A 13216-nucleotide genomic window follows, 5' to 3' on the forward strand; every position below is an offset into this window, starting at 1 on the left:
TTGTAAAACTGGAATCAGTTTTCAACATTTGAAAATGGAGAGATTTCTCATAAAAATCTAGGTTTCTGGGCTTCTCATTTAAAACTTGGAAATCTGGCAGCATTGGCTCACACTTCCTCTTGGTAGCAACCTGCTGTCACTGAGAAGATGAAACATATTTGCCATGATCCCCATCCCCCTCCCTCTTGAGTTACATTCATTACACTACAAGTTCTTTCCTTTTTTTTTTTTTTTTTTTTCTTCTTTCCAGTGCCTGTGTGGACTCAGAGGCATGTGAGTTCACACAAACTCCACTTTCTATGAAGCATGCAAGGTCATACTTGGATGGGTCATTGAAGAATTACTAATTTGGGGCCATCTTTATGCTTGCTACCTACATTACAGCAGAATGTGACAGCAAGAAGAGAAAGAATAAAGTGAGTCACAGAAAGGAAACGGAGACCCTTTAGCACCAAAGCACCCATTCCCATGAAGCAATTATGGATGAAAGACAAAGAAAATAAATTATATTTTTAAACAGAGAATATATACTGGGCAGAATTAATATAATTTTCCTTGCATATATAGTTTTTCTTTAGATTGTTACTTGGTGGGGTAGCATTCCAAGATGGCTGAATAGGAACACTATGGTCAGCAGCCCCCAGCGTGATCAACGCAGAAGATGGGTGATTTCTGCATTTCCAACTGAGGTACCTGGTTCATCTCATTGGGACTGGTTGGACAGTGGGAGCAGCCCACAGACAGCGAGCTGAAGCAGGGCAGGGCATTGCCTCACTGGGAAACACAAGGGGTTGTGGGATTTCCCTTTCCTAGCCAAGGAAAGGCGTGACAGACTACCTGGAAAAATGGGGCACTCCCGCCCAAATACCGCACTTTTCCCAAGGTCTTAGCAACCAGCAGACAAGATGATTCTCTCCTGTGCCTGGCTCGGCAGGTCTCATGCCCCGGGAGCCTTGCTCACTGCTAGCACAGCAGTCTGAGATCAATCTGTGAGGTGGCAGCCTGGCTGGGGGAGGAGCGTCCGTCATTGCTGAGGCTTGAGTAGGTAAACAGAGCCAGGAAGCTCGAACTGGGCGGAGCCCACCACAGCTCAACAATGCCTACTGCTTCTAGACTCCACCTCTGTGGGCAGGGCATAGCTGAACAAAAGGCAGCAGACAACTTCTGCAGATGTGAAGAGAGCATTTGTTCTCCCAGCACGGCATTTGAGCTCTGAGAACGGACAGACTGCCTCCTCAAGTAGGTCCCTGACCCCTGTGTAGCCTAACTGGGAGACACCTCCCAGTAGGGGCCGACAGACACCTCATATAGGCAGCTGCCTCTCTGGGATAAAGCTTCCAGAGGAAGGATCAGGAAGCAATATTTGCTGTTCAGTAATATTTGCTGTTCTACAGCCTCCATTGGTGACACCCAGGCAAATGGTCTGGAGTGGACCTCCAGCAAACTCCAACAGACCTGCAGCTGAGGGACCTGACTGTTAGAAGGAAAACTAACAAACAAAAAGGAATAGCATCAACATCAACAAAAAGATCATCTACAGCAAAACCCCATCTGTAGGTCACCAACATCAAAGACCAAAGGTAGATATAACCACAAAGATGGGGAGAAACCAGAGCAGAAAAGCTGAAAATTTAAAAAATCAGAGCACCTCTTCTCCTCCAAAGGATCACAGCTCCTCGGCAGCAATGTTATAAAGCTGCATGGAGAATGACTTTGACGAGTTGACAGAAGTAGGCTTCAGAAGGTCAGTAATAACAAACTTCTCCAAGCTAAAGGAGGATGTTGAAACCCATCGCAAGGAAGCTAAAAACCTTGAAAAAAGATTAGACGAATGCTAACTAGAATAAACAGTGTAGAGAAGACCTTAAATGACCTGATGGAGTTGAAAACCACGGCACAAGAATTTTGTGACACATGCACAAGCTTCAATAGCCAATCAGATTAAGTGGAAGAAAGGGTATCAGTGATTGAAGATCAAATTAATGAAATAAAGCAAGAAGACAAGGTTAGAGAAAAAAGAGTAAAAGTAAAAGAACAAAGCCTCCAAGAAATATGGGCCTATGTGAAAATACCAAATTTACATTTGATTGGTGTACCTGAAAGTGATGGGGAGAATGGAGCCAAGTTGGAAAACACTCTTCAGGGTATTATCTGAGAGAACTTCCCCAATATAGCAAGGCAGGCCAACATTCAAATTCAGGAAATACAGAGAACACCACAAAGATACTCCTCGAGAAGAGCAACCCCAAGACACATAATTGTCAGATTCACAAAGGTAGAAATACAGGAAAAAATGTTAAGGGCAGCCAGAGAGAAAGGTCGGGTTACCCACAAAGGGAAACTCATCAGATTAATAGCAGATCTCTTGGCAGAAACCCTGCAAGCCAGAAGAGAGTGGAGGCCAATATTCAACATTCTTAAAGAAAACAATTTTCAACCCGGAATTTCATATCCAGCCAAACTAAGCTTCATAAGTGAAGGAGAAATAAAATCCTTTACAGACAAGAAAATGCTGAGAGATTTTGTCACCACCAGGCCTGCCTTACAAGAGCTCCTGAAAGAAGCACTAAGCATGGAAAGAAACAACTGGTACCAGCCACTGCAAAAACATGCCAAATAGCAAAGACCATCGATGCTAGGAAGAAACTGCATCAACTAATGGGCAAAATAACCAGCTAACGTCATAATGACAGGATCAAATTCATACGTAACAATATTAACCTTAAAGGTAAATGGGCTAAATGCCCCAATTAAAAGACACAGATTGACAAATTGGATAGAGTCAAGACCCATCAGTGTGCTGTATCCAGGAGATCCATCTGACGTGCAAAGACGCACATAGGCTCAAAATAAAGGGAAGGAGGAAGATCTACCAAGCAAATGGAAAGCAAAAAAAAAAAAAAGCAGCAGTGGTTACAATCCTAGTCTCTGATAAAACAGACTTTAAACCAACAAAGATCAAAAGAGACAAAGAAAGGCATTACATAATGGTAAAGGAATCAATTCAACAAGAAGAGTTAACGATCCTAAATATGTATGCACCCAATACAGGAGCACCCAGATTCATAAAGCAAGTCCTTAGAGACTTACAAAGAGACTTAGACTCTCACACAATAATAATGGGAGACTTTAACACCCCACTGTCAATATTAGACAGATCAACGAGACAGAAGGTTAACAAGGATATCCAGGACCTGAACTCAGCTCTGCAACAAGCAGACCTAATAGACATCTACAGAACTCTCCACCCCAAATCAGTAGAATACACATTCTTCTCAACACCACATCGCATTTATTCTAAAATTGACCACATAATTGGAAGTAAAGCACTCCTCAGCAAATGTAAAAGAACAGAAATCACAACAAACTGTCTCTCAGACCACAGTGCAATCAAATTAGAACTCAGGATTAAGAAACTCACTCAAAACCACTTAACTACATGAAAACTGAACAACTTGCTCCTGAATGACTACTGGGTAAATAACGAAATGAAAGCAGAAATAAAGATGTTCTTTGAAACCAATGAGAACAAAGACCTCACGTACCAGAATCTCTGGGACACATTTAAAGCAGTGTGTAGAGGGAAATTTATAACACTAAATGCCCACAAGAGAAAAACAGGAAAGATCTAAAATTGACACCCTAACATCACAATTAAAAGAACTAGAGAAGCAAGAACAAACACATTCAAAAGCTAGCAGAAGGCAAGAAATAACTAAGTTCAGAGCAGAACTGAAAGAGATAGGCACACAAAAAAACCCTTCAAAAAATAAATGAATCCAGGAGCTGGTTTTTTGAAAAGATCAACAAAATTGATAGACTGCTAGCAAGACTAACAAAGAAGAAAAGAGAGAAGAATCAAATAGACACAATAAAAAATGATAAAGGGGATATCACCACCAATCCCACAGAAATACAAACTACCATCAGAGAAAACTATAAACACCTATACGCAAATAAACTAGAAAATCTAGAAGAAATGGATAAATTCCTGGACACATACGCCCTCTCAAGACTAAACCAGGAAGAAGTTCAATCTCTGAATACACCAATAACAGGCTCTGAAATTGAGGCAATAATTAATAGCCTACCAACCAAAAAAAGTCCAGGACCAGATGGATTCACAGCTGAATTCTACCAGAGGTACAAAGAGGAGATGGTACCTTTCCTTCTGAAACTATTCCAATCAATAGAAAAAGAGGAAATTCTTCCCTAACTCATTTTATGAGGCCAGCATCATCCTGATACCAAAGCCTTGCAGAGACACAACAAAAAAAGAGAATTTTAAACCAATATCCCTGATGAACATCAATGCGAAAATCCTCAATAAAATACTGGCAAACCGAATCCAGCAGCACATCAAAAAGCTTATCCACCACAATCAACTCGGCTTCATCCCTGGCTATGCAGGGCTGGTTCAACATATGCAAATCAATAAATGTAATCCAGCATATAAACAGAACCAAAGACAAAAACCACATGATTATCTCAATAGATGCAGAAAAGGCCCTCGACAAAATTCAACAGTCCTTCATGCTAAAAACTCTCAATAAACTAGGTATTGATGGAACGTATCTCAAAATAATAAGAGCTATTTATGACAAACCCACAGCCGATATAATACTGAGTGGGCAAAAACTGGAAGCATTCTGTTTGGAAACCGGCACAAGACAAGGATGCCCTCTCTCATCATTCCTATTCAACATAGTGTTGGAAGTTCTGGCCAGGGCAATCAGACAAGAGAAGGAAATAAAGGGTATTTGATTAGGAAATGAGGAAGTCAAATTGTCCCTCTTTGCAGATGACATGATTGTATATTTAGAAAACCCCATCATCTTGGTCCAAAATCTCCTGAAGCTGATAAGCAACTTAAGCAAAGTCTCAGGATACAAAATCAATGTGCAATAATCACAAGCATTCCTATACACCATTAACAGACAAACAGAGAGCCAAATCATAGTGAACTCCCATTCACAATTGCTACAAAGAGAATAAAATACCTAGGAATCCAACTTACAAGGGATGTGAAGGACCTCTGCAAGGAGAACTACAAACCACTGCTCAATGAAATAAAAGAGGACACAAACAAATGGAAGAATATTCCATGCTCATGGATAGGAAGAATCAATATTGTGAAAATGGCCATACTGTCAAAAGTAATTTATAGATTAAATGCCATCCCTATCAAGCTACCAATGACTTTCTTCATAGAATTGGGAAAAACTACTTTAAAATTCATACAGAACCAAAAAAGACCCCGCATTGCCAAGACAATCCCAAGCCAAAAGAACAAAGCTGGAGGCATCACACTGCCTGACTTCAAACTAGTCTTCAAACAAGTCTACAGTAGCCAAAACAGCATGGTACTGGTACCAAAACAGATATATAGGCCAATGGAACAGAACAGAGCCCTCAGAAATAACACCACACATCTACAACCATCTGATCTTTGACAAAACTGACAAAAACAAGAATTGGGAAAGGATTCCCTATTTAATAAATGGTGCTGGGAAAACTGGCTAGCCATATGTAGAAAGCTGAAACTGGATCCCTTCCTTACACCTGATACAAAAATTAATTCAAGATGGATTAAAGACTTAAATGTTAGACCTAAAACCATAAAAATCCTAGAAGAAAACCTAGGCAATACCATTCAGGACATAGGCATGGGCAAGGACTTCATGACTAAAACACCAAAAGCAAAGGCAACAAAAGTCAAAATAGATAAATAGGATCTAATTAACCTAAAGAGTTTCTGCACAGCAAAAGAAACTACCATCAGAGTGAACAGGCAACCTACAGAATGGGAGAAAATTTTTGCAATCTACCCATCTGACAAAGGACTAATATCCAGAATCTACAAAGAACTCAAACAAATTTACAAGTAAAAAGCAAACAACCCCATCAAAAAGTGAGCAAAGGATATGAACAGAAACTTCTCAAAAGAAAACATTCATGCAGCCAACAGACACATGAAGAAAATGCTCATCATCACTGGTCATCAGAGAAATGCAAACCAAAATCACAATGAGATACCATCTCACGCCAGTTAGAATGGCAATCATTAAAAAGTCAGGAAACAACAGATGCTAGAGAGGATATGGAGAAATAGGAATGCTTTTATACTGTTGGTGGGAGTGTAAATTAGTTCAACTATTGTGGAAGACAGTGTGGCGATTCCTCAAGGATCTAGAATTACAATTACCATTTGACCCAGCAATCCCATTACCTGGTATATACCCAAAGGATTATTAATCATGCTGCTGTAAAGACACATGCACAGGTATGTTTATTGTGCCACTATTCACAATAGCAAAGACTTGGAACCAACCCAAATATCCATCAACATATATACCATGGAATACAATGCAGCCATAAAAAAAGGATGAATTCATGTCCTTTGGAGGGACATGGATAAAGCTGGAAATCATCATTCTCAGCAAACTATCGCAAGGACAGAAAACCAAACACCACATGTTCTCACTCATAGGTGGGAACTGAACAATGAGATCACTTGGACACACTGTGGGGAACATCACATACTGGGGCCTGTTGGGGGGTGGGCTTAGGGGAGGGATAGCATTAGGAGAAATACCTAATGTAAATGATGAGTTGATGGGTGCAGCAAACCAACATGGCACATGTATACCTATGTAACAAACCTGCAGGTTGTATACATGTACCCTAGAACTTAAAGTATAATAATAATTTTTAAAAAGATTGTTACTTGGTGATATACACTTTAATGGAAAAAATTCTTAATGTCATATTTCAGAGTGCAACCATCACCTACTATAAAATTTTAGACATAGACATGAAATGTTTCATCTTTACAGATAAATTAAACACAAACTCAGTGGACCCTTTTGAAGAATTGTCAAGGATTTCTGATTGGTAATTTTCCATGGTTTAGTTGGAAAGATGAGTCGACTTTGCAAGGATGGCTAGATATCACTTTTTAATAGTTTGGAGTATTATCTGTAAGTAACAGAAATGTAGAAATGCAGCTAGGCTATGCTAAAGTCATAGCGGAGAGAGGGGAGGTGGCAGTATTGATTCACAGCTCAAGAATGTGTGTGGGATTCAATGGACATTAGTGATCTGCTTCTCACACAGCACTGTGGGGAAATGCATAGACTCAGATAATTTGCCCACTTTAAAAATCTTGGCGTGAAATAAGAATAAAAGTTAAAAGCCTTACGGAAGGGAATGTCTGTAGGAATAGACATCAGAATGATGTAGGAAAAATGGTAACAGAGAACAGGGAAGCAAAAGGTAGTCAAGGGTAGTGACATCTATCTGCCAGGGATGAAATTGGTCATACTGTCATAGAGTCTTCCAGTCTCTGGTTTCATCTAAGCTATTTCGTTTTCTCCAAAAGCTGATTTTAGGGTGTGGCTCGTGATGCATCTGGATTCCTAGGAGATCTTACCAGTTGAAGACTCTTCTTGTGTACCTGAAATCCTATAAGTTATTAACCCTTTACATGGTTCTTTCCCTGTCTCTTTACCCTGTTCCTCACTAACAAGGCACTGGGTCTTGGGAAGATCTTCATTCCCCTGATCTTGAGGTAGAGAGAAAAACTCTTCTGGCCCCCTGATAGAACTAGAAGAGAAAACATAAGAGAGAGTGTTAAGAGTGTAGTTGCCTGTAAGAATAAGCATGGACAGCAGAGTTCAGAGAGAAATCACAACAGAAAACCACCTGGTGGAGCCCAGCTGAGGAAGGCTGAGCTTTTTACTGTGTATGAGAAAGAAGAGCTATTGATATGCCTCATCCAGAAATGCTCCCTACCATTACCATCACTTTGGATTAGGTCAGGGAATTCCTCTTTTATTGCAGGTTTCTACTTCCACTTATGTCAGAGGAGCGCCAATCAGACCAACGCTCCTCAGATAACAGCTTTTAAAACTGACCCAAATGTTAAAAACAGATTCTTAAATCGTGGTAGAGCAACTGAAAGTTCATGCTTGGAAGAAGGGAATGTCACTGGGTGAGTTTCCCATTTTTCACAGCTCCTTGCCTGAAGGCAGGTCCCACTTGGTGCCATAAAAAGTCTTACTGTTTTTGAAAAGCCAAAAAACAGAGATTGGTGCAAACACAGAAGTTAGAAAGTAAGAGGAAAAATCCCAAAAAGGAGAGAGCCAGAAAAGGGGAGCTATAATTCTGTACATAAATTCTGCCCAAATATCTGATTTATCTTCGAACTGTGTGAGGTGCAGGTGTGGGGAAAGCTCCTACCAGTCTGTCTAAGGCTAAACAGTCTAATAGATATCAACTGCCTACTGCATAGGAGACCAAAGTTGAGTCTGTCTTCCAAACTAACTGCTTACTAAAGCAAATAAACAAACAAACAAAAAACAAAACAAAACAAAACAAAAAAAACAATAGTTTTCAGAGGAACATGACAGAATCCAAAATCTCTGTAACATATTTTTGGCAGTATCCAGACTATAATCCAAAATCACTAGACATACAAAATATAGGAAAATGTGACCTATACCAAATACAAAACAATCAATAAAGGCCAACCTTGACATGACCCACCTAGTGAAATTAACAAAGATTTTAAAGTAAAGCAGACAAAGGTATTATAATGATGCTCAAAGACAGAAGAAAATAGTCTCATAATAAATGACCAAATAGAAAATCTCAGCAGAGAATATATACTATAAAAAGGAAACAAATGGAAATTCTAGAATTGAAAAATACAATAACTGAAATTTAAATACAAAATTCACTAGACGTGCCTAAAATCAGACTGGTGATAACAGAAGAGTCAGGGAACAAGAAGATAGGTTAATAAAATTATTCAATCTGAAGAATAAAGAAGAGGAAAAGAAGTTTTTTATAAAAACAAATGGAGCCTCAGGGATCTATGGAGACAATATCTGAAGGTCTAATATAAATAAGATTGGACTCACAGAAGGAGAGAAGAAATGAGAAAAAAAGAAAACCTGAAGAAATATGGGCTGGGAGCAGTGGTTCATGTCTATTAAGCTCAACACTTTGGGAGGCCAAGGCAGTAGGATATAACTTGAGCCCAGGAGATCCAGACGAGCCTGGGCAACATACAGAGAACCCCATTGTTACAAAAAATAAAATAATTAGCTGTGGCCAGGCACAGTGGCTCATGCCTATAATCCCAGCACTTTGGGAGGCCAAAGTGGGAGGATTGCTTGAGCCCAGGAGTTCAAGACCAACCTGGACAACATAGCAAGACCCTGTCTCTACAAAAAAATTAAAAATTAGCTGGTTGCTCTGTCACATGCCTGTAGTCCAAACTACTCAAGAGGCTGAAGTGGGAGGATCACTTGAACCCAGAAGGTCAAGGCTGCAGTGAGCCATGATCACGCCACTGCACTCCAGCCTGAGTGGCAGAATGAGGCCCTGTCTCTAAAAAAACAAAAAGAAAAAAAAAATGGCTGACATTTTTCCAAATTGTAGCTTAAAAATATACACATTTATAGATTCAAGAAGCTCAAATATACTATAAGCAAGATAAATATAATGCAAACCCCATCTAGGCATGTTATAATTTAACCGGTGAAAACCAATGGTAATTTAAAATCAGCAAGAGAAAGAGAACCTATTCACATAGGGGAATGATGTTAAAAAAATCATGGCTATTTACTTATCAGAAACAACGTAAGCTAGAAGACAATTAAACAACACTTTTAAAGTAGTTAGAGCTGGGTGCAGTGGCTCTCGCACATGTCATCCCAGCACTTTGGGAGGCCGAGAAAGCGGATTGTTTAAGCCCAGGAGTTCCAGACTAGCCTGGGCAACATAGCAAGATGCCATCTCTATTAAAATAAAATGTTATTACTTTTGAAATATTACAATTAATATTTAAAATAAAAATATAGTAAGAAAAAATTGTCAACCAAGAATCCAGCAAAAATATCCTTCAAGAATGAAAGCAAAATAAAGACATTTTCAGATAAAAGAAATCTAAGAGAATTTGTCACTAGCAGATCTACATTACTAAACCTATGACAGAAAAAAGACAAGAAGTTTTATAAAATGACAGGAAGCCCATACCAGATGGAAATGCAGATCTCAGAAAAGAGGAAAGAGTTCCAGAAATGGTAAATATGTGGGTAAATATAAAAGATTATTTTAAATACCTTAAAAATATATATGACTATGTAAAGCAAAAATTATTCCAAGATTCTTCCAAGATTCTTACATTTCATGTGAAATGATATAATATTAATTCTAAGTAGACTGTGAAAAGTTAAGAATATGTATATTGTAACTCCTAGGACAACCATGAAAAAGTAATGTGAAGAAGAATAACTGAAAAGCCACTAAAGTGAAATTCAAAAAAAAAATTTAATTAGCCCAAAAAGAAGCAGAAAAAGAACAGAAGGGGGGGAAAAAAACAGAAAATAAAATCATAGACCTAAATTCAACCATATCAATCATTAGATTAAATTTAATGGAGGCCGGGCACAGTGGCTCACACCTGTAATCCCAACACTTTGGGAGGCCAAGGTGGGTGGATCACCTGAGGTCAGGAACTCAAGACCAACCTGACCAATACGGTGAAACCCCGTCTCTACTAAAATACAAAAATTAGCCAGGTGTGGTGGCATGCACCTGTAGTGCCAGCTACTCGGGAGGCTGAGACAGGAGAATTCCTTAAACCCGGGAGGCAGAGGTTGCAGTGAGCCAAGATCATGCCACTGTACTCCAGCCTGGGTGACAGAGCGGGACTCCATCTCAAAAAAAAAAAAAAAAAGTTAGTGGACTAAAATACCAGTTTAAAGGCAGAGATTATCAGAATGGATTTGTACCAAAAAATAATAATAGAAAAGAATGACTATATGATGTCTATAAGAGACACACCTTAAATATAAATATACAGATAGATTTAAAGTAAAAATATAGAAAAAAAAGGATATACTGATATCACACTAAGAAATATTACCAGAGGTAAAGAAGAGCATATCATAATGATAAAAGACTCCATTACTTGGGAAATCATAACAAAATTTGAATACACTTAAATGTCAAAATGTGAATACACTTAAAACAGAGCCTCAAAATACATTAAGGAAAATTTGACATAAAGAGAGAAACAGGCCAGGTATGGTGAATCACACCTGTAATTCCAACACTGAGAAGCCAAGGCGGGTGGATCACGAAGTCAGGAGTTCAAGACCAGCCTGGCCAACATGGTGAAACTCCTGTCTCCATTAAAAATACAAAAATTAGCCAGGTGTGGCAGGCGTCTGTAATCCCAGTTACTCAGGAGGCTGAGGCAGGAGAATTGCTTGAACTCAGGAGGCAGAGGTTGCAGTGAGCCAAGACTGCGCCGCTGCACTCCAGCCTGGGCGACAACAGTGAAACTCCGTCTCGGAAAAAAAAAAAAAAAAAAGAAAGAGAGAGAGAGAAACAGACACGCCCACACTCATAGTGGCATTTTGATATACTACTCTCAATATTAAAACAACTGTACAAAAAAAAAAGACAAAGATGATCTGAACAATACCATGAGACATTCTGACCTAATTGATATTTATAAAACACTTCCCCAATAACTGCAGAATACATATCCTTTCATGCTTCAAGGTACTTTGAGACCCTCACGTTCTTGCTGAAGGATAATAAAGGCCCACCCTCTTTCCCAGGATTTGATATATCCCACTGCCTTTATGCATAGCAGTAAGTCATTCAGTGATTCAGAGAAGGATGGAGGGGGAACTGATAAAAAGGACACTGCCAAACTTTATGACAAGAAATGATTCAATAAATATAAAGCCTTCGAACAGTATCTGGCACTTAGCTCTGTCGTTATGACTACCCGGAAGTATGGGAGAGAAGGGAGATCTGGCATTAGGATAACAGAGTGGAGGGGTGTCCTGAAGACTGATTTATAGTGAGAATTATTCCTCCTGTGTAGGGCGAGAAAGCAGGGCCTCAGAGATGTCACGAGGATGACTCCTTTCAGAAACAGTGACTCCAGACTGATAAGGAGCTATGGGCATGTATAAGTTGCAGACAGTTCTGGCTTTAGTTGCTTTCCAGAAGCTGACACTGGCTCCCTCCTCCCAGGAGAGAACTGTGAGAATTCCCTAGGGTGACAGGGATGGGGCTTTTTCATTTCGTTTTTGTTGTTTTTGTTTTGTTTTGCTTTGTTGCACTACTTTGTGTGGTTGAGGTCTGGGGGTTGGGGTGAAACATCTGCAGAGGCAGCCAGAGAACATGGGGGAGCTGTTGGAGGCCTGCTTTTGGGTTTCCCCCACCATTGTATGGGTGCATGGGTCCTATACCCACTGGAGAGACTCAGACCTGTGGTCCAGGGCCCTCAGGAGTAAGATAAGAATTCTGGCCTCATGAGGATCTGAGAATACAGGTAGGGTCTCCTAACCTCAGGCACTCACTATGAAGGTCCAGATCGTTGTCCCTTCACCTCACCCTATCCCACCAAAATCAAAGCACAGTCCATGCCTCCCATGTACATCTTCACTCTGAGAACAATGAGGCTTTTGGCATGTGAATTGAATGAGCTGGGTTGGAACATGTTATTGGGTGTAGTTGCTGTTAACAATTGTGGGAAGAGGCCAAGAATGCTCAGCAGGCCAGTCTGGGAGGGGAAGACCATGAGTGACTCCTGCAATGCTGAGCATCCTGGGCTGGGCAACACATCTTCTCTCTTTGCCATCCCAGGCCCTGGGAGAGAGCAGAGGTGGCCTGCCTCAGGAAGGTCACCACGCCCTGGAGAAGGGAGATTTCTTCCAGTATCTCTAGTTAGAAAAGAAGTCTTTTGTAAGTATTCCTCTCCCCTCTCTGTGCAGATGCCTATAATCTCATGATGGAAACATGGAAACATGTGTCCATGCCCAGCTAAGGTCCAAGCTACATCTGGTCAGTGTTACACTGAAAGGAATAAAGAACTACTCTATTACCAAGGTGTCTGGGAGGACCACCACGGGGCAACAGGAGTACTGGAGCAGCCGGCCCATTTTCCAGACGAATAGTGGCACGACCACAAGGATCAGCATGAAGCCAACAAAGGCAAACAGGGCCAGTACCAGGGGAATGGCCTCTCCTGAAAACAAAAGATAAAAACAGGCTTAGAAAACAGCAGTGAAAATTAAATCTTCAATCCTGAGCCTCCCCCAGTTTCCTGGAGTTGACTGCACATTGGCTAAGACGGCAGATACCATCATCCTGAGATTTGATGTGTGCCTTAGTGACCAAAATT

At 40.2% G+C, this 13216-nt stretch overlaps 1 protein-coding gene across 1 annotated transcript in view; it reads right to left on the bottom strand.

Moving 5' to 3' along the window:
- Nucleotides 1–13216, bottom strand: part of IL20RB (interleukin 20 receptor subunit beta) — a 43487-nt gene that overhangs the window by 2571 nt on the left and 27700 nt on the right. Inside the window, exon 6 of the mRNA XM_025377154.1 lies at nt 12918–13060. Coding sequence (XP_025232939.1) covers nt 12918–13060 — 143 coding nt within the window. The remainder of the gene's footprint in view (nt 1–12917; nt 13061–13216) is intronic.

The sequence above is a fragment of the Theropithecus gelada genome, chromosome 2 (assembly GCF_003255815.1).
Source record: "Theropithecus gelada isolate Dixy chromosome 2, Tgel_1.0, whole genome shotgun sequence".
In the NCBI taxonomy this organism is placed as follows: domain Eukaryota; kingdom Metazoa; phylum Chordata; class Mammalia; order Primates; family Cercopithecidae; genus Theropithecus; species Theropithecus gelada.